Genomic DNA, 22,921 nt, shown 5'->3' with positions numbered 1-22,921 from the left:
AAGAAAATTTTTAAAATTTGGTTTGGGAAACAATTATTGACTGTTTACCTGACAGGTTGTTTCTAAATCAGCAAAATATCCATTTCCGTATGATCTACAGCTGAATGTAGTTTGGGGAATTCGTGGAAATATGGGAAAGTCAATACCAGGACGTCCAACAACTCCTTGATAAACTTCATAATCTAAATCTTCATCTGAAGATCTCTTTCTCAAACGATGATGATGTTCATTGCAATTGCGATGAATTGGCTGTTCAATATGCTCTTCAAATTGAGCTGCCCCAGTTTGTTTTGCCAATACTCGTGCAGGAGTTCGGTTCTGCAGTTAAAAAAATTGATAGAAAAATTTAATAAAAGTTGGTTCTTATAGAAAATTATTTTTTATACTTACAATTGTTTCACTCAATACATATTCCGTGAAGAAAAGAAGAAATAGAGCTGAAAATAGACGTAAAACGTATGAAACATAAGAAAATGAGTACAAAAAATGTAGCAAATGAAGATTAATTAATGAATTGAGAATTTTTAATAAGAATTACATAATTAAGTGGCAAATTGGGCTTTTATAAATAATGCAGCTCAAGGTTATTGATAAATAAAACTTCATTAATTAAAAGACTTTTACTGTTCAACATTGCTTTATTGTATATAGTTTCCCTAAATAAAAATAATGACTATTAATCAAAACTCAAATAAAATGTCATGAATTGTTTAATTTTTGAGCTTCAATGTTAAATCCATATTTAATCATATTTTTTAACACCTTTGGCTACTTACTTGTTTCTTAATAAATCTACCACATAATTAGCCTATTGTTATAAAACAAAACGAAACAACGTTTTCAAAACAAACGACATCAAAGTCCATAGTTTTGTTTAACTACTTTAAAGCATTTGGACAACATGAACATAATCATTATAAAAATGAATTCAAAAAAATATCAAAATGCAGAACCTTGTGAATGTTAAGTTGAAGAATGAAATAAGATTTCACACCTCGATAACTTGCAAAAAAAAATAAGAAGAAGTAAAAGAATACACTTCAACTTCTCACGCCTATTACACATCGATTAATGAAAAAAAAAAACTTCTTCGTCAATCAAAAAGCAAAACAAACATTAAAACAGAAAAAAAAAAAATAACTGTCTTACCAGGGACAGGAATGAATTGTAATTAAATAATAAAAGTCATTTTAAGGTTACCCTGGAAATGTTGGACATTCTTTGTATCAGCAGAATGACATGAATGACAATGATTTAAAGGCTTTTTGATCCTCCTTTCATAAAAGAGATTGTTACATGAAGGTGAAGGTTATACGTGAAAGACATAGAACTTCTGAATTTTTGTTAAACCAGAAATGAAAGGGAATTCAGGAAAAAAACGAAATTCAATCTACAAACTCAACCAGTTTTAATTTTAATGCTTTTGGCAGTTAAACTTGACTTGCATAAACATCAACTTTATCATTAATGTAGAACAAGGATTATTTGCAGTCTAAGATTTCATCTTCTCTATTCTATATATATGAACGTTTTACGTAAAAAAGGTATAATTCAACTCCATATTACAATATACATGGCATTCAACATGTAGCTAGGTCATAAAGTAGAAGTTTTGACATGTAACAAGGTGATAATGTATAGCTAAGTGAAATGCAAAAGCATGTGCGCATATAGGTAGGCAGTATATAGCGCACTCATGTAGCTGTCCTTGAAGAAGCGTGTAACTCTATAACCTCTATAGATCAAAATTGCGAAAGCTCCATTTTAACAAAAAATAAAACATACACACATTTCCTGAGAAGGTATTTGTATTTGATCAATATAATACCTAAATAATGTGCACAAATTTTTTTTAAGCTGAATGCATTGGCCTCTGTTCATTGTGATATCATATCTGTAAATCAAAACTTGTTTCGAGACTTTCATACGAAAATATCTGCTTCCGAATGAAGAAAAAAGAACATTTCGATTGCAAATAATTTAGAAACCCGAACTCCTACATACTTTTGGTTTTCAGTTACGAATAGTGTCTAAAGAATCCTTTCTTTTGATGTCTCATTTGATGGATTTGGAGAAAATTTTCGAAAATTCCTTTTTTGTTAGACAAGATGGATAATTTTCGAAAATCTTAAAGAAATAAATTTGTAATTTTTTTAGCTGAATACATAGGCCTGTTCACTGTGATCTCATATCTGTTAACTAAAACTTTGATAAATCTTTTTTTCACAATTCTGAGTTTAAAGACCATTTTTTTCAAAAATCGCATTTAAAAGTTACTTCGCATATAAAAGTACTCAAAACAACAAGGGCGGAAACACTATTATGCACTGGCTGGATGATACCAATGATTTAAACAACTATTCCTAAGAATTCTAACAATTTGGGATTTCATTCTGGCAACCTAAAACCTGGCTTTCATCCTACCAAATCACGCCCCTAGCCAGTGATTCAGACCATGAAGTTCTATTATTGTCTATAAACCTTGAACACTAGATATTTACCACCAGCCAATCTGAAGAATACATCAATTAACGCAAACTCGATGCTGCTAAATTACAACGAGGCGTGTCGCGTCGAAGACAAACAGTCACAAGAAAACAAAGGAAATGGCTTCAAAGGATTCACTGAAGAGAGCTTAACACCAGCAATAATAACTACCATCAGGTGATGCTGAGTGAGCTCAAATATTTAATCACCATGTTTAAGAGCTTCGTTAGTACAGTACTTCAATGACTTCCCATTAAAGCATTCCTAATAGATAACTTCTTTAACAAATTAGGTGACGTTTTTTTTTATTATTTAAAATAAATTTTTTTATTGTAGGCTTAAAGTCAATTTTATTCTTTTATTTAAAAAAAAAATTATTTTAAATTCCTAATAGATAACTATATCACCATTCTTCCAATAGAATCAACAGTAGAGTTAACTACTTTCTGTCATGTGGAAGTACCTACTTGGTGAGAACCTTGTAGATATTGACAACTTATAGGAGTATTTAAAGCACAAGCGTATTAAGACAATCGCTTTACCGATATCGTGACAAACTTATAATGGTTGTTAAGTGTGGTTGTAAGCCTCCGAAGGACGTTTGTTTGTGCGTCCCGATATCGCACGATCGAACAAGATTCACTGCCCATCTAGTCCAGTCAAGTTATACTTTTGCTGAGAAATAATTCGCAACTGCAATTTGTACTCAAAATATGAAAGTACACTAGTACAGGAACTAAACCCCCCATTTTCCGAACAAATGTCTGGACGACTTTGGCCGCCATTTTGTTTTGAACAGTTTTGCGACTATCGCTTGTAGTTCGGCTAGTTTTGGTCTTAGAGAAAAATGTTATGAGACAAAGTTGTAGCAAATTTTATTTCCCACAAAAAATGTTGAGTAAGTTTTTATTCTAAAACCTACCATTTAGGAGTTATAATGAATTTCGTAAAATGCTATGCTCACTTATTTTTTATATTCACCATAACTTTTTTTTTCAAACTTTTATTAAAAAATTGTTGTTATAAAAGTTAAAGAGCTACTAATTATCTATGTTTGTCTCATACTAAGTTTTTTTGTCCGAGTTGCCGTTTCCTCACTAAAACAAAAATTCAATAAAAAAAATTAGCAAAAACAGGGTGAGGGGAGAGTACGATAATTGTGGTGCCGAGATTTTATAACAGTTTTTTTGAAGAAGGGTTCAATACAAGTATTTTTTACTATCGGAAGGGGGGTCTATCTCCCCCCGTTTATGCGGGAGGGGCAGTTTTCTAAAAAAAACAGCCTAAAATAAAAAAAAATATTAAAAAACAACGGCAACACTTACAGTTATGAATGATACATTTTTCAAAAGCCACAATTATATGCATTATTGTAGTTTTTAAATGGAGCTATTAAAATTTATAGTTTTTGAAATAATCGATCTCAAAGTTAAATTTAGGAAAAAAAATTTTTTTTTAATCGATTATTTCAAAAACTATAAATTTTAATAGCTCCATTTAAAAACTACAATAATGCATATAATTGTGGCTTTTGAAAAATGTATCATTCATAACTGTAAGTGTTGCCGTTGTTTTTTAATATTTTTTTTTATTTTAGGCTGTTTTTTTTAGAAAACTGCCCCTCCCGCATAAACGGGGGGAGATAGACCCCCCTTCCGATAGTAAAAAATACTTGTATTGAACCCTTCTTCAAAAAAACTGTTATAAAATCTCGGCACCACAATTATCGTACTCTCCCCTCACCCTGTTTTTGCTAATTTTTTTTATTGAATTTTTGTTTTAGTGAGGAAACGGCAACTCGGACAAAAAAACTTAGTATGAGACAAACATAGATAATTAGTAGCTCTTTAACTTTTATAACAACAATTTTTTAATAAAAGTTTGAAAAAAAAAGTTATGGTGAATATAAAAAATAAGTGAGCATAGCATTTTACGAAATTCATTATAACTCCTAAATGGTAGGTTTTAGAATAAAAACTTACTCAACATTTTTTGTGGGAAATAAAATTTGCTACAACTTTGTCTCATAACATTTTTCTCTAAGACCAAAACTAGCCGAACTACAAGCGATAGTCGCAAAACTGTTCAAAACAAAATGGCGGCCAAAGTCGTCCAGACATTTGTTCGGAAAATGGGGGGTTTAGTTCCTGTACTAGTGTACTTTCATATTTTGAGTACAAATTGCAGTTGCGAATTATTTCTCAGACCTCCATACAACCAAATCTAAAATGACTGGACTAATCTCCGGTCGTAAGCAATGATTGTTAACAAATTTTTCACTGAGTCAACTTTCGAACGGAAATTTATTTTAATAATTTATGTCGTTTTCGATTGGAATCACTCAAGGATTCACTCATTCTGAAATCCAATAAAACAGTTTGAATCACTTCCACTCAATTCTGTTTTTTGTGTTTGTGTTAGTTATTCTGTGAAATTTTGAATGTCAAATATAAAATAATTTTTTTTCCTTCAAATGAAATATTACAAATTAATTTTCAAAAACATTAATATTCAGCTAATAAATGGGACAGTTGGTTTGCAGAATATTTTAAGTAAGTATATAATGCGTTTATTTGTTTAATTACAGATAAACATAACATTTTGAATGAAAAACCAAAAAAATTAGTGATTGAGTGATTATTTTGACTTTTAAATATTCATGTATTAGTGCTTCTGGATTTGATTCTGATTTTAAATCGAGAAGAGAATTTCTCTTCTGAGAAGCGTTCTTGCTGTCATTTTTAATTCAATAAAACGGGTTCAGAAGACTTCCAAACGCTTCCGAACGCTTCTGGACGTCCAATCGAAAACGACATAAGAAATATTAAAAATTAATCTACAACGAAACGTCCATTTTGCGTTGAATTTGATAAAAAAAATGTTGCTGATGTTGGCCGAACTTTTACAACGATCGCTTAACAGTTATTTACAAGACTTGAAGAACTATATCTTTGGATCTGCACGTAAAATGTCATGGCCTTGTGAAAACGAATAAGAACTGGAGTTCACCTAGATATATGTACATATATTTATATGTAGGTATATTTTTTGAAAATGGTCACAAGAAGCTTTTTGAGAACCATTCTACGATCCTCTCGACCAGACTTATCATAAGTTTTAGAAGCGCAACATCATTTTACTCTTAAGAATTTAAATGCAAAGATTGACCTGTAGTTTAAAGTCAACTTGACGGTCGGTATAAAATGACAAAATAATTGCGCATATGAAATCAAACTTACCGTGTAATATACATTTTTGACAACGTGAAGTCATTTTGGTGTTGGCCCAGTAACCTGTAAAAAAAGAAAAAAAAAATATTTGTGATATTATTTGGATTTTATTGAATTAAATGTACAAATTAATAGATTGTTTATTTTTTTGTCACTCTTTAGCTTTAAACAGAAGTTCTATCTTCTATTTAAAAATGTAAGTATCTTAGTTCCAGAATTACAAATTTTTCAAAAGGAAATCTCCCTTTTCTATACGAAGAAAAATGTGTAAAAAATGGTGCCCTCAAAACAAAATCGGCTATATGAAACAACAAATACCTAGAAATCAAAAGTAGCAATAACTTGATGACCCAATTCATTCAGTTCATATAACGATGACAGTTAATACCCCATTATCATCATTTCTGACATAATATATTAACAATTTCTCAATCAAAAATCATTTTAATATAATAACTATGCAGATTGACTAATCAAAAGCACAACACGATATGAAGATACAATATGGACCAAGTTTTATAAACTTCCTTATTGACTCTGCATACCAAAGTCTCTATTATAATTAACACTTCTAATAACTTAATATTTCTTAACCTTAAATATTTAATAAATATATATTCCAATCCATAACTAATGAAGCACCCATCAGGCACATCTCAGAAAAAGGCACGCTATGATAGCACTCTATGAGAAAATATATCTTTCTAACTTCACAAAAAAAAAAATGAAGATGTTCAATTGTTGAATGAAACTCTATAAACTGTGATGTGCGATGCGTGTTGCACGAAACATCAAAGTAATTTTCGGTTCACGCAATCTTTTTTTTTTGTTTTATACAAATCAGAACAATAATTAAAACAATATACAGTGGAATCTCGCTAACTTGAACACGTACTAAACCAGGCTTGTTCAAGTTATTGGATTGTTCAAGTAACTGGAACATTTAAAAAAGTCTTCGTTTTTGTATGAATTCAATTTGTTTTACAAATTAATGTAAATGACACAAAACGCAATCACAAACGTAGTTACTACATTGAGGAAATTCAAATTTCTGTTGAAAAAAATTGAATTTGTTCAAGTTATAGATCTTCAAATATTTTAATTGTTCAACTTAAAGAATCAGCAATACAAAAGTTGAAGAAAATAGCATGTTCAAGTTATTGGATTGTTCAAGTTATCGTATGTTCAAGTTAGCGAGAGTCTACTGTATTCCTAATTATAACAAAGACTATATAGTTTTTGATTGTGACACAATTCCAACAATTTCTTCAAGGTGGGATATTAAAAGAAAAAAAGAATCTCAAAACCTTTTGCATCTGGATTTTATTGCAAAATCTAACACAAATACCATAATGAATCTTCTTCTTTTGTTGATCAAAAAACGTGTTGACTGTCAATTCATCAGCAATCATCACACTAGTTCATCATCAGTCAGTCTATGGAATCCCTAACTTTGACCCCTTCAACTACATGTCAAATACATGGCTTCTGCGCAAAATACCCATTCGTCCATGAATTAGCAACTAACCGACCATTAAGTTGAAGAAAAGTCCAAAACATAACTTACAACTTCACACCCCAAAGTAAAAATAAAAAAAAAAACAAAAAAAAGATTACCAAGATCTTCGAGAAGAGATGTTGCCTCTTTTAAGATGCACGAAGCACGATTAATGCATTAGCTCTCTTTTGGACAGCACACATTATTTTGGCAGAAACCTAATAAGCCACATAATCTGCCTCTGGCACATTAGGTACCTGGTCAAAGCCCATAAAAAAAGAAAACAATTTAATAGAAAATAAAGAGACTCCAATGAAAACGACATTCATTAATTTTCAAGTCTATGCCAAAGTTGTTGCACGATTTCCGGAAACTGACAGAGCACACTCTCCACAAGGCGATGTTGGTTAAAGATAGCGGCGCATCCATGCAATTTATGTCATCTTTGTGTGTTTTATAACGAGAGAGGGCCTGTTATAAGTGTTTTTTTGTATTTTTTTTTCATCTTCAGTTAGTTTATAGAGCCACCATTGTTGTTATCTGCATATGCTTCATTCTTAAAAGCAAAAACAAGCCGGCAACCCACACAGGGTCTTTGGTGCACGGTGCATCGTTTCAAAGGTTACAATCGTCACAAAAAGGTTACGCGAAAAATTTGTTGCAAGTCAGTTTTTTTTTTTTTTTTTTGCTTACTGCTATCGTTTATCCGATGTAGCGTTGGCGTTAGGTGCATCTTTAAGTTGTTAAGAAACACCTGTTGATGAGCATTTTGCACTTCCTAGTTATAGGCTAAGGTAAGGTATCTCTGCTGGTGGCAAAGCGTTCGCAGTTCTTATTTTCATTGAAGAGACATACAAAAAGGCAGATATCGTGTACATTTTGAGGAAGACGTCACATCATCGGAACTAAAAAAAAAAAAAAAAAAAAAAAAACTTGGAAGAAAGTCTAGCCTGGCCATGGGAACGAAGCGGTGTCAAAGAGCTTTATTAGTGTGAGATGGTGTGGTGTCGCATGTATGTATATATCTTTGTGGCCTCAAACACGCTGCTCATCACGATTTGTGAGCAGCGAGCAGCTTGATCTTCAGCTATAGTCCATGCCAGGCATGTCCAAACCATTCCATACAACAATGCAGCGCATGCAGCATCTATAGCTCGAGAGAGTTCACCAAATGGTCATGTTTCATCTGCATCAGACTTGGGTAGCGCTTTGTTTTGGGTTGGTATATGTATGCTCGTGCGGCAAACAGCAGAAGTAGCATCAGCAGCAGCGAGCATAGATCAACTTTCCCGTGTTGAGGAGTCATTGACGTTGTTGTCGTCATCACCATCTTCGGTATATTGTGGTCGTCTCAATCTTCTGCCGATGGAACCATCTTCACATCTTCATATCATCCGGTTTCCGTCTTTTCGGTGATAAATAAATGTTTTGCATCTCATTACACAATATCGTGAGCCTCGCGCTCATGAATACACTATATCCAATACCGTGGCGCGGAATGGTGCGCGGCTTGTGTGAATATAATGTGCGGTCATTGATGAATGTCGCAAATGCAAAATATCTCTCAGATAATATTATTAATTTTAATGCGCAGAAAATAAAAAAAAAAATAAACATAACTTCATTAATATTTTTGATCGCAGTTAGTTTGAATCATTGATAGAAGATTCAAAAAGCTTGCGAAGGCAAGCTGATGTGATGACCATGGTGTGCGTTCATGAATTTGATGAACTTATTCTGTTGATGACGACGGAGGCTGATCAAAGTAAATCAGCCATCTCTAAGGTGTGGTAATAACGTAACCTGTAATTTTGTTTCTTTTATTAAAAATGTATGTTATAACATTTTTATAATAATCATTGGCAAGTATATTATATTGGCCTTTATGAAAAAATAAAATCATATACGAGGAAGAAGATGTAACAATCAATGAAGAGAGGTAACCAATTATAAGTCCGATGATCAATTATTACTATGAAATGGTTAAGTGGAAGAGTTAAAGTTTATATTGTAATTGGTATAAATGCTTAACAATAGAAATTATTAGAGTTCCAATGAAAGTTTTTTTGTAGGTTAATTTATTGGCAATTTGTTGTTTTGCTCAATTGGTTAATTTGGAAAAGAGGTTTGATAGTGAAAGCGTTATATTGAGTTTTAGGAATGAAATAGATTTTAATTCAGGAAGGGAATATGACTTTTAATCACTTTTTAGATATTGTTTTGGTGCTTAAAAATCATTTCTAATATGGGTAATACTCATCTAAGTTTGATTTTTAAAATTTTATGTTGTAAATTCAAAGTACCGTAAGCCAGGGTAACTTCGTAACCGAGTTTTTTCTCGTTGTTATTGGATTCTGTTCTTAATGTCGCAAGTTAAGAGCATGTATTATAGGTTAAACTTTTTTTTTTCCATTTAAAACACTTACTTATAATATGTATTGAGTTTAAACTGATCACGTAAAAACAAAGGAAAATGTTGTTATTTAACAAAATCCTTTAGTGTTATAACTTATAAGTTTAGAAATAAATTTTCTCTGTAAATAAACAAATAAAAGTCATTTGTTTACCCTTAGCAATGATTTATTGTTGTTTCCCGTGAAAAAATTTAGTACTGTAACACAGTTAAAAAAAAAAAACACGACTAATATTTTTTCTTTTTTAAATCATTTAAAATTGTTCCTCCCACTTAAATTAGGAGAAATAGATAAATATTGATTCAGTATAAAATGCATTTTTTTTTCCTCAAAAAAGGCTTCATGTTGGAATGTTTATGTTCATGTTGGAGTCGAATTAAGATTTTTTATGTCTTGAGAAATTCTCATAAACGAGTAATACAAATAAAAAATCAAATGATGTGCGGGTCACTGTGGTGTATGCGTAACTTTTTTTTCGAACTCCTTGTGTGTGCACATGCAATCCACTAAATAGTCGGCTTGTCAAACAAAATTTTGGTTTGAAGTCAAATGTGTAGGAAAACAAATTTTTTTCGATCTAAAGAGAGACCGACAAAACTTTCGCATGATAGAAAGTTTGTAGTGTGCGGGCGGGGGCTCTAAGTAAGATTTTTTAGTTGTCTAAAGCCCGCATGATACTTCTTTTTTTTTAGATTTTTAATACAAAAAATCTGAAGTTTGTGCGAAAAAGACAGGACGTTTGTTTTCAACGAAACAAATACACTCGCGCACTCTTAAATGAAAATTTATAGAAAAAAAAAAACATAAAATGTCAATTAAAGAAAACAAAACAAAAAAACATATAATGTGCCCATGATTATGAAAGTGGACTAAGTCACTTTTTGCATTGTTTAAAGAAAAACTTACATAATAATTTTCTTATAACGATTTGATTATATTTTTTTTATGAAATCACTAGAGGAGCAATAAAGAAGTTTATTTACTGCAATTTCGCTTTCAAATAAACTTTACCCCTTAAATAATAATTATTTTTAGGCTAGATTTGATGCCATTTTTAGGAGTGACTTAGTCCACTTTCATAATTAAGGGCACATATGCTCTTACACAAATATACATAGGTATAGTTTGACTTCTTTTTTCAAAAATAAAGCGAAATGATTTAAATTCACCCCGCACAGAATTAAACTTTTTTTCCTATTTAAAAACAAATCGAAATATTCGATACAAAATCAAATGACAAATAAAAAGTTTTAAGCTAGAAACGTCGAAAAAATTTTAAAAATGACAGGAAAAAGCAAACTTATTTTCTTTTTTAAGAACAGTTTTAGAACTTTTTTGTGAAATTTTCTTTTGTTTGTTTTGTTTTGTTTCTTTTTGTTTGTTTTGTTTATGTGCTCACACTTCAAGTGATTTTATATTCAAAACATATCGTACTGCTCTGTTTTCTTTTTTTTTAATTATTAAAAATAAGAAAAAAAGAAGTATCATACGGGCTTAAGAAAATTTCGACGAAGAAAAATGGCAGTTTTCATGGCAGCCATATTCCCACAAAAAAATAATAAAATTGGAATGAATAATCCTTCCAGACGACGAAATTCCCCCGCGCTACTACTACTAAAAATAATGTTGCCAAAATTTTATAATATTTGAAAACCAATATTCACCGGGCTACTTCAATTAAAAATAATGTAAAAAAAGTTAATTATATTTTAGAACCAATAGATCATTAATCCTACAGAGATTTAAGGCCGTGATATATTGTTTTTGCTAACAACTTAATCTTAAGGCTTAAACCACCTAAGAATGAAAAATAGAGTATATTTCAACATTTTATGCATTTTTGCTAATATTCGACAATTTAATATATTTGATAATAGAATAGAAATCTCATTCTATAGACTTGTCTAGTTAAAATAAAAATTTCACTTCTCATAACCAACCATAATTTATATTCTGAAGATAAAAAAAAATAAAAAACAATCAAGTTTAACTCAAACTTGTGATTAGAACGAACAGACCCGTGCTACACAATTTATAGCAAAATCAAGTCATTTTTTTTGGGTTGGGCTCAATTATTAAATTGAATGTCATTTTAATTTAATTTAAAGCTATTTTGGTTGGGTTCTAAATTTAATACCTGTTCAAATGAATTTTAAGTATTTGTTTTGGGTGCGAATTTAATTTTAAAATTCACTTGGAGCCGGTTTTTAATGTTTTAAATTTTGCGCAATCAATAAATTGTAAAAAAAAAAACATTTAAAAGTTTATGGATCTATAAAATATATATTAAAAATAAAGAACAACACTTAAATAAGAGAAATTTCTTGTTCAGCCTTATAATTCTTATAACAATATATTTTAATATAATTTTTACATCATATATTGTAATTTATAACTTTCGATGTAAAAATATCAAAAAAATTATAAATTTTTAAATATGGTTCGGAGATATTAAATCAGATTTGTTAAGAAACTTAGAATATGAATTTTAATATTTCCCTCCCAAAAGATAAGTTCCTACTTGAATTTTATTTCAAGTTTAAGATATAATCTAATAAAGGTAAAGGAGATCCATTTTTTTTTTGTTTTCAAAAACCGTTAACAAACATAAGGTACGGCAAAAGTTATTCATAAAAAAATAAACAGTTATGTCAAAGAACAATAATCTGCGTGTTCACACTGTTTTAAGAATGAAATTTGCATTATTATATAAATTATATAAAAGAACATTTTTATTTTGTATACCATTATTTATAATTAAGTCTGTTATTGACCTTTTAATAGCTAAATATTACTATAATCTTGCCATTAGCATATAATGAATAGAGTTGATAGATACTGTGAAATATTTCAATTTCATACACACAAATTTGAATAATTTGTTTGATTTTCTTTTTGTTTTCTAAAAATAGGCTCAGCATCATTATTTTGTATCTCTTTGCCAAAAATTAAATATTTCGATAAAATTTATTATTTTTTCTTTTAATCTCAGTTTTCTTACGATGGGAAAAGTTAATTTTTATCGGTTCCTTAACTAATATAAGAAATAAAATAGTAGGTACATACATAGCATTATGGTTGGCATCATTGTTAAGAATTCTAACTTTAAGCTTTTAATCGCGATTTGTAAGGTTCACTGACACTTTGTTCTTTTAAAATTACCTATACTGTGCTAAAAAAAATGCTAAATCTTCTAGATTTTTGTCAGTAAGAACTTCTTTTAGAGATACACATGATTGAAATTACGTCGTAAAGACGTAGATTTGGCATAATAAATGAGACATTTGAATTTAATTTGCTTATTTATCTTCGCTTAGGTAATACGAGTATATTAATTCTTACATTTCGCAATTTTGAAGGTCAAGTTTGTTTATTTATTTTAGAGCCACGATTTTAGGGTACACGGAGAAAAAAAAAGTATAAGGGATGACTTTACTTCTGGTATATTTAACTTTATTTCGGGTATATTTAACTAATTTCTGGTGGATTTAAATATATTAAGATTAAATATACCAGAAGTATAAATTTATCCCTGGTGTTCTTTTTTCTTCGTGTTGGTAGGTAGGTAGTAGGTACATACTTGGTTTTTGATAAATTGGAAAAATTACTATACTAGATAAAGGATTTGAATTTGATGTTTGTATAAATATTCAATAAAATTGTATCCCTTAGCGCATTTCTTAATTCATTGGTGGAATCGGCTAACGTTATATTCGATAATTCATAGTCAATAAACGACAAATTATGAAGCAAAATTGTCAAGCCCACGTAGGAGTTTATTATTTATAATAAAAAAGGTCGCGAAGATAGAAATCAGTTATCCACTATTGCTTTAATTAGATATACTAACCGACCACAGTTAAAAATTAATTTTAACATACAACAGATGTTTTTGTTTCGATGACAAATTGACCGTTTATAGTTACATAAGTTACATAGTTGTTATACATGAATCATTGGGTTTTTAGAACCAATTACAGATTCTACTGTCTCTTAAAAAAAAAACAACCTTTCACCTAATTTTTTTTTATTAAAACTATTTACTATTGATTTCTTTCCCAAATGTAAATTTCATTAGGGTGGCTCATCAGTTTTTAGATCGGAAAACACCCTTTTAACCATGATATTCTTATAGACACTTAAGATTCTTGTTTATAATCTCAAAAGTAATATAATGGCTGAAATAGGATACCACTAATATTACTTAAAGTTCAATATTACCACATTTTCTCTACATTTAAAAAAAAAATACTCTATCACAAAAAATGTATAGACTTATTTTATTCGTAATTCCGTTGGGAAAGAGAACATTTTTAATAAATAATAACAAAAAAAAAACAATCTTTCACCTAAAATATTTTTATATACTGCTTAGATGCAGATGAAATAATTGTACCAATTCTCATTGGGGTAACATTTTTGTCCCAGTTTTTGTGGTACTTATTCCGAATTTCGTCATTTCTTTAAAAAAAAACACCCTTTCACTAAAGATAATTTTGTAGACTCTGTAGATTCTTAGTTGTTATAAGAAACAAAATTTTTTTACTAAGTTTAAAAAATTAACAAAATGTATATCAGCCGTTATGATACCTTTCTCACACATAACTCAACATTAAAAAAAAAACACCCTTTCACCAAAAATATTTTTAAGAATTTTATGGTCCCTTTGTCCCTGCTTTATCTTAAACCTTTATGCTTAATCCCCAATTTCATCAGTGTATCATGTTCTTCACGTGGGTTTCGGTTATATTTTACCTGTTGAAGTAAAAAAACAAGCATCCTTATCATTATATTCCACCAACAATTTTTCAAATAGTTTCTGTGCCACAGAGGACCAGGACCACAAGAGTATGTATCACACTGAAACTTCACACTCTCAGATTAAAATAGAATACCAGCCAAGCGCCAACGTCAAGTTTATACGAATCAACTCAAAGATCTCCTGGGATTCAACTCAAACTCTTATTCGGTGAAGTACGATTCAAGTCACCTGATGAAGGACAGAACCTGATAATTGGATTTATCACCTGATATAAAACTAGATTCTATGGCCAGTCATTGAATTCAGCTCTACAAGTCTTAGAGCTGTTTGCTGAAACAAATCTTAAGGATTTAAGTTCTACATAAACAAGTAGGGAATAAGATTTTATGTTCTATTTAAATATTTAATTTCAGCAAATGTTGATCGAATTTCTAAGTGTTGATCGAAAGTTCTTCACCGGACTTTTATTCACCAGCAAAAATTACTACAACAACGATTGACTCTACAAGGAATAAAAAATCAGCAAAAAAAACTTTTTTATTGCCATTTACTTAAATCAGCTAATTGGAAGGATGAACACTAACAACGACTTCCGAAATTCTGGATGAGTCCCAATGAACAACGAGGAAGCACTTAACTTCCACGCCAATATGAAAACAATAAAATGAAGACCACAAAAACTCTGGCTGATCGGGAAGGAACACCCCGAGGACGACCTAGTAAGGTATATCGCAACTAAACGAAAAAAATAAAACTGCAATTTGTGTTGTTGCTTTCAAGACCGTTTAGAAAACAAAACTTTTGCAAATAGCTCTATGTCACCACCTAATGGCCCATCATTATAAATCTCTACCAATTATGATTAATAGTTCATTGCTCCATAACACAGACAATCACTAAGAAAAATAAAAAACCGACACCATAATCAAAAATAAAATATCTAGCACACCTTATTGCTGACGGACAGATAATATCCAATCGATTTGCAATATAATAAAAAAAAAAAAAACCACAAAGACCAAACACTCATCGCAATAATTTGACTTTGACTGTGCACATCATCGCTCTGTTTTTAAACATAATTAATCATCTTTCTCAATCATCGGATGTCAGTTTTTTTTTTGTTAATATTTTTTGCAATAATTGCATATCCACATATTGACAGTTGTGCAGTGAGAATTCAAACTTGTAAGTTTTTCAGCTGCCCCACATAATTTATGCAAAACTTCTAACACTCCTGTCTTTTCTTTTGAGTTTTTTTTTTTGTCTTTTTTGTTCCTCGATAAAATTTGGAAATAATTACTTGGGCTAGATATATAGTTTTGTTGTGCAGTAGTAAAAAAAGTATTGCATTGCACATTGTTTCATGCCATCGAGCTATTAATCATCTTATGCAAATCCCACAACAAAGTCATCATCATTATTATCATCACCAAGTATAGCAGCGCCATCTGTGAAGAAATTGTACCAATATACACTATGGTTTCAGTATTTTTGGCCAAGAAGTCACCGTGAAACAAGCGTTCCGCTGGAGAACTTCTCTTGATAAGTTTAAGAAATGTTTCACATGTTTGAGAAAGCTAACAAAGATGCTACAGGAACATCTAATTACTACCCTCAGGAGTTATAAGTTGCAAGTTTTTGATGTATTTTTATGTGTGCCTCATGTTGTGCTGGACTTGAGTTTTGCTGCAACACACAAATTTTGCCAACCTAACTTAGTTGGTACAATAAATTTGCATTTGTACCTTTTACCTTAGTCGAACTCATTTTCTCCCCGAAAAACAAAACATTTACGAAGATGGAACCTCCTGAGACCACTCCTACTCTCAAAAACAACAACAAACAAAAAAAAAGCAACAATTGAAATGGGCGAGTAAAAGTTATTATGCAAAACAATTACCATTTGTTATGCAAAATCTGTTTTGTTTTGTATAGTTTTTCCGCTTATGGATATTAGTTTTATTATTATTTTGTTTTTGTTTCAATTTTCTTTTTTTTTATCTTATCTTTTTGGCTGGGAAATTTTTCGGTAAATTTATGAACCCATTCATTGGCAGAAATGCTTACAATATTGTATAGAGGGACAGTAGTTATAGTAGCAAACGACTTCTGCAGCAGCCGTCAACAGCACTAAAATGTATTATTCTCACATTTCAGAGCACATCTTAATTTTCTGTTCGCTTAAAATTTATGATGGCTTCATTTTGTGTTGTTAGTGTGTATTCTGTTGTCAATTAAAAGTATGTTGCTGCACATAAATTCAGTAAAAATTAAATTAATGTTTTGTCTATGTGAAGCTGTGAAACTCCCACACCTTGTCAATATAGCCCTATTTTATTTTTAAAAAAAAGTAACTTTAAGTAGGTCTAGGTCTTTAATTAATGTGACCTTGGTTTTAATGTTTGAAATTAAACTTAAGAGAAAATTATAAAAGCGAATTGAAACATACGAAGGATTTTATAATTTATCCTTCAAATTGGTTTTACTATAATTTTTTGTATCGACTTTTCTTGAATAGACCAGGGTCGATAATTTTTGAAACCAAAAAAAATCATAGTAGAATGAAACCCATTGGAAAAGGAGGTGAATATGATGAAAATTAAAGGAAAAATAAATTACGGGCGAGCCGAGTTCGGGAAGTGGGTGGGTTGAGTTTTTAGTGGTAAAAAATGGTATATCTCGATTTCCGGCAAAACTACAAATCCTATAGAAAAAAGTTGTACGGCAAAGTTGTAGGTAATAAAAAGGTCTACAACTTTTGTATCAACAATTTTTTCACATAACCTCAAAATTTATGTGAAAAATTCAAAAAACCGAGTTTTTGGTTTTTTATTTTTATCTTTTTCAAAAACAAAAATTTTTCTACGAAATTTGGTGAAAACTTACCTTATTATGTCTCAAATACACTGTAATTTATTTGATTTAAAATATTAATTTGTTCACCTTATTTTGACTTAATACCAAAAAAACACCCTAATTTTCAATCGAAAATTCACGTGTCAAAATATCAGCTTTTTTCAAAAAGTCGGTGGGCATTTCGTTCGTTAAAATGTCTATTTTCTGATGGTGTAAAAAAAATTGTACATTAGTATACTATAGAACATGTTCTAGTAAAATTCAAAAAATGAAAAAAGCTTGAATTCGAAAAAAATTTTTATCATTGTTTACAATTTTGGCCTATTTATTCAAATTTACACTTTAATTACTCACAAAACGTAAGATTAATCAATGTTACATGAAATCTTACGTTTTTTGAGTAATTAAAGTGTAAATTTGAATAAATAGGCCAAAATTGTAAACAATGATAAAAATTTTTTTTCGAATTCAAGCTTTTTTCATTTTTTGAATTTTACTAGAACATGTTCTATAGTATACTAATGTACAATTTTTTTTACACCATCAGAAAATAGACATTTTAACGAACGAAATGCCCACCGACTTTTTGAAAAAAGCTGATATTTTGACACGTGAATTTTCGATTGAAAATTAGGGTGTTTTTTTGGTATTAAGTCAAAATAAGGTGAACAAATTAATATTTTAAATCAAATAAATTACAGTGTATTTGAGACATAATAAGGTAAGTTTTCACCAAATTTCGTAGAAAAATGTTTGTTTTTGAAAAAGATAAAAATAAGAAACCAAAAACTCGGTTTTTTGAATTTTTCACATAAATTTTGAGGTTATGTGAAAAAATTGTTGATACAAAAGTTGTAGATCTTTTTATTACCTACAACTTTGCCATACAACTTTTTTCTATAGGATTTGTAGTTTTGCCGGAAATCGAGATATACCATTTTTTACCACTAAAAACTCAACCCACCCACTTCCCGAACTCGGCTTGCCCGTAATTTATTTTTCCTTTCATTCTTATCATATTCCCCTCCTTTTCCAATGGGTTTCATCCTACTATGATTTTTTTGTACTTTTTAATGTTTTTGAAGGCATCGGCACTGGTCTAGAATATGTATATTAATTAGTTAATTTTCATTTAGAAATGATACTTTCTATAGCTTTAGGAAATCGAAAGTTTGCAATGACTGTAGGTTTTTATATTGTACCGGGTGTGACTCAAAATCAAAGCTTTTCGAATCAACAGCGAGTTAGGTAAAATATTAACCCAGTAACGCAAATAAATCAGGATTAACCCACAGTGTCTGACCTTTTTTTAAAACCTATGTGCTTTCTAACTCAGAAAAAAGTAAAATCAAAGTTTTCAAAACTTAAAAATGCTTTCCTGAGTGATTTGTTAGGATTCCTTGTCACACCCGCTACAATGGAAATATTTGCATGCGATTTTCAATTTTTGGACGAATTAAAACACAAACACTGATGGCGAACATTAACTTTTTGTCCGTGCGTCGCTGTTAGTATAGTACACTGAGGCGTGTATGTGTAACTTTTTTTTTTTGTAATTGCTTTATTTTTTTTTTCTTTATTTACAAGACATTTAACCACAATCAGCTGGAGTATTTTTAAGAACATGAACTTATTCAAAGATCATACATTTCTTGAAAAATACATTTTTATTGCTGAAAATGTGGATATACATACATTGCTTAAAATTTGGGATAATTTCTCGTTGTCAAATATTCTCCGAGTATCCAGTAATAATACCGACAAGAGAAGGGTTAAATGAGAATCAATGATTTATGGGCAGATGGCTTGTTGTCTAATCCTTCCTCCTAGGAAAGGTGTTTTCGAATGGATATTTTAGTCCGTCCATACTTAGAGCCGTTTTCTAAAAAATTGTAAATAATCGAATATTTTGTATGGGAGGCACACGTTCGTAGAGAAATATGAATGTTTAATAACAAAAAACAAAAATTTGGAAATTACAAAAAAAATATCTGTATCTATCAAATTTTGAGGAAATCCATCCACCCGTTCAAGCTGAGGCTCGTTGTACAGATAAACTCACAGACGAACCATTTTTAAAACGATAGTTATCTAACTATACAATTCAATACCATTATCAAAAGTTTCTCAAGTAGCACACTGGTGTATAAATTGGTGTAAATGCATTAATTTTTGGTGTAAAATTGAGAAAATTGAAAAAATATGGTTTATTTCTCAAAATTATTGGTATAAAAATTATACCACTGTCTTTTCTGTAAAAAATTTAAACATTTTTTTGAGATTCAGTCCAAAAAATACACCTATATTCAGTTGTTTTTATAATATAACATTAATGGTGCATAAAATTATTCGATTCTGAAATCAACCAAAACGGTATATTTTGTACACTCTCTTTGGTGTAGGAAGTACAACCTGTGGACATAAAATTCACCACAATGCAAAAGTGGGAGACGACATATTTTTCAATGGCCGCCATTTAAAAAAAGAAGACAGCGATTAATTATTTTACTATAATAGTATATTTATCGACCTAATTACCCCGCATTCTTGGTTTTTTCGATTCGGTATATTATATTATGAAAGAACTCTTCTAAAAAAATGTAAAAACAACAAAAAATTTATAATTTTTGAAAAACTGATTTTTAAAATCGAAAAAAAAATTCATTAATTCAGTGACATTTTTGAGGTGCTCGATTTTTAGAGGGGGTAGTATCTGAAATTAGTAGACAAAATGTGTTTCGTTTTAAAATTTGGCAAACAAATTCATATTTAACCATTATGTAGTTTCTTATGGCAATATTATGAAAGTGAATAAAAATTCATTTTCATTTATTTCATAAGAAATGGTGTGAATTAGAATCCATCAAACTGTTTGAGATAAAAAATAAACTTTGGCTCAAATTTTAAATCAGAATAGTTTAAATGGTGTATTTTATCCATAGATTTATTGTGTATTTTTCAATTTCAAAGGAATAATTTTCACCAAAAACCAGATCATTTAATATACCACTAGCGCCATTTATACACCAAAAATCGGTATATTTTTTTAACCACCGGAGTTTATTATATACGAGCAAATGATGTATTTTTTATATTAAAAATGTTTATCACGAAAGTGCAAAAAATACACCAAATATTTTGGTGTATTTTAGACTTTTGTGCTACTTGAGTTAACAGTTATTTTTTATACTAAGGCATATTACTCCTCCAAAACTTTAATTTGTATCAAAAATTGAACTAAAAAGTTTAAATTCTTATAGTATTTATAGCATTTTTATCAAGATTAAAAAATGCATTCATTTGGCATGTGGTGATATAACTACTAAAAAAAAACACCCTTTAATCCAAAATAGTTTGATGTTCATATTATATTATTAAAATCGGCCGTAGCGTTTTTGTTTTTAAAATAAAGAAGACTTTGAAATTGTACTCATGATATTATTAAATGGAGTTTTCGGGAGTGTACTCGTCAACAAAGACGTTCGTTTGGCCATAACTATAATAAACAACTACTGTGCACAATAAATCCAAAACAGAAACTCAAGAGTTTATTAATTTTATCGCACATGATCTTCATTTTCAATATCTGATTGCTTGAACCAATTTTTAATAATATTGTAAAGTTGTTAATATTTTTTATCGACAGCAAAATACGCGTAAATATATTTAATGGTTTAATTTGTTTTGTTTGGTTTAAAATTTTCAACATTGACAGCCTGTCAAAGTCTCTTTGTTTTACAAATTGATTTTGACATAAAATAATTTTGTTAAGATTAAAATGATTTAAAGTTTACTAACTCTACTCAGTTATATCAAAACAAAAAGCCTAATTGATGATTAAAGTTTACAAAACTCACAAAAAGAAACTTTAACCTTAACCTATTCCATCAACATAAAAATGTATACCTAACCTACCTACAATAGTCCACAAGAGATGATAAATTTCATTTCTCAAAATTGTATGCTTTATTTTTAATAATACAAACCACACCGATGTATTGCATAAATTAAAAGCCTCTTATAAAAAAAACACTAATGAATTCATAAATTTTAAATATAATTTGTCTTTGGTCATCATAATAAAAAAAAAATGTTGTGAAGTCAATCACCTCACGAAAATTATAAAATCAGTCTTTTTTTTTTAATTTGGCTATCAAATTAGATTTAACTGATTTTTTATTGATTTGAAAATATTAAAATTATTTGATTTTAATTGTGAACTCGTCAGATTTGTTACTGTCTAAATTAACTGTAAATAATGAAGGTCACTTAAGAAATTTTTGTATCTACGATGTGTCATTTATATCTTTTATACCTAAAGAGTCATTCCCATCTCACAGTATGTCAAGTTGATGTCTTATTGATGTTCTTTCAATAAATTCTCTTTTCTTTGAATGCAAGTGACTAATTCTGTATATCGTAGACACTTTTTTGGATTTTAATTCTGCGTATTATTCTACGAATCTGTCTTCATTAATAACATCACTGACTAAATAAAAAAATACATTTTTTTTCAATCTACAATGATGACGCACAAATACACATATCTCGTGGATTGATTATTTTAAAAATTTTATAAATGAAGAACCCGTTAGAAAAAGAATTAATGTCACATCTCTAAATATAGACTTTGAGATGTTTGTGCATCTGTTTTCTCACCATAAATTTTGTAAGATTCTTTCAAAGTCCTTCAAAAGTTGGGTGAATTATTGGATTGAGATTTATTTTTATTGTATATGTCGAACTCTTGACAAGCTGTATTGTGTACATCTTGTTGCTAAAAGTGGACAAACGGCAGAAAATTGCAATAGAATTTATAAGTGAACATTCACGTTTTTGGCCTTTGGTATTTGCTATATAGAAGAAGATGCACTTACAATTGATTATACTGGTTTGTTTCATTACTCACTATCAAAATACCAAGAGTGCTAAGAGTATTTAAAGAGATATATAAAACAAGGTCAGTTTGATTGTAAAATTAAGCATTTAATAGGCGGCAACCACCCAATTCATGAAACTTTACAACTTTGTTCTTTTTTTGATTTGTTTTATAAGAATGAAACATTTCATTTGTGTCAGATCCGTGTCTTATCATCATGTCATGGTCACAATGCAGACTGGAACAACATTCAATCAAAATCCTGTTTGGATTGTGAGAATGTGTGAGAATTTACAAGTTGCATGCGTTTACAATAATCTCGTCTGTGACCATGCGATTTATAAAAAGAATTGAGTTAGTACTTTGTTTAGTTGCAGTTTATAAAATATTCTTTGAATAACAATCAGTAGAGTAAATATGACTTTATGATTCTTATATAAAGTAAAAAGTTAATGATAGATCATTCAGTTAAAGATAGAGAAAAAAATATGTGAAGTTTAATGAAATTACATCGCACAGTAAAACGTAGAGAGATAAAATCGGGCAGCTAAAAAGAAATTAGTTCTTATTATAATTTTAGATTATTTTTCAACTCAATCAACCCTTTTTCAAATTAACTTTAGTTACTAAAGATATGATGATTGAAGTCATCAATTAATTCATTTAATTTCATAGTATAAATAAATAAGAGCTAACATTCTGTCCTATTTTCCCTTAGTCCTCAATATTGATGATCGGAAGCATATAACTCAAGAATACAGACACAATTTGGCAGATACAAATGTTTTGTAA

General features: G+C 29.7%; 1 protein-coding gene across 2 annotated transcripts in view; it reads right to left on the bottom strand.

Moving 5' to 3' along the window:
* LOC129915488 (mucin-5AC) overlaps positions 1-22,921 on the bottom strand; it is a 37,541-nt gene that overhangs the window by 4,010 nt on the left and 10,610 nt on the right. Inside the window, exons 1-4 of one of the 2 annotated variants that reach the window (XM_055995037.1) lie at positions 10,734-10,868; positions 5,727-5,780; positions 391-437; positions 49-318 (exon numbers count right to left, since the gene is read on the bottom strand). In XM_055995037.1, coding sequence (XP_055851012.1) covers positions 49-318; positions 391-437; positions 5,727-5,760 — 351 coding nt within the window. In that variant the 5' untranslated portion in view covers positions 5,761-5,780; positions 10,734-10,868. Of the gene's footprint in view, positions 1-48; positions 319-390; positions 438-5,726; positions 5,781-10,733; positions 10,869-22,921 lie in introns of those variants that run through there. The other variant, XM_055995038.1, reaches the window with a different exon arrangement.

The sequence above is a fragment of the Episyrphus balteatus genome, chromosome 3 (genome assembly GCF_945859705.1).
Source record: "Episyrphus balteatus chromosome 3, idEpiBalt1.1, whole genome shotgun sequence".
NCBI lineage: Eukaryota > Metazoa > Arthropoda > Insecta > Diptera > Syrphidae > Episyrphus > Episyrphus balteatus.
The sequence above is the reverse complement of the archived record's forward strand: the minus strand, read 5'-3'. Positions and strand labels throughout refer to the sequence as shown.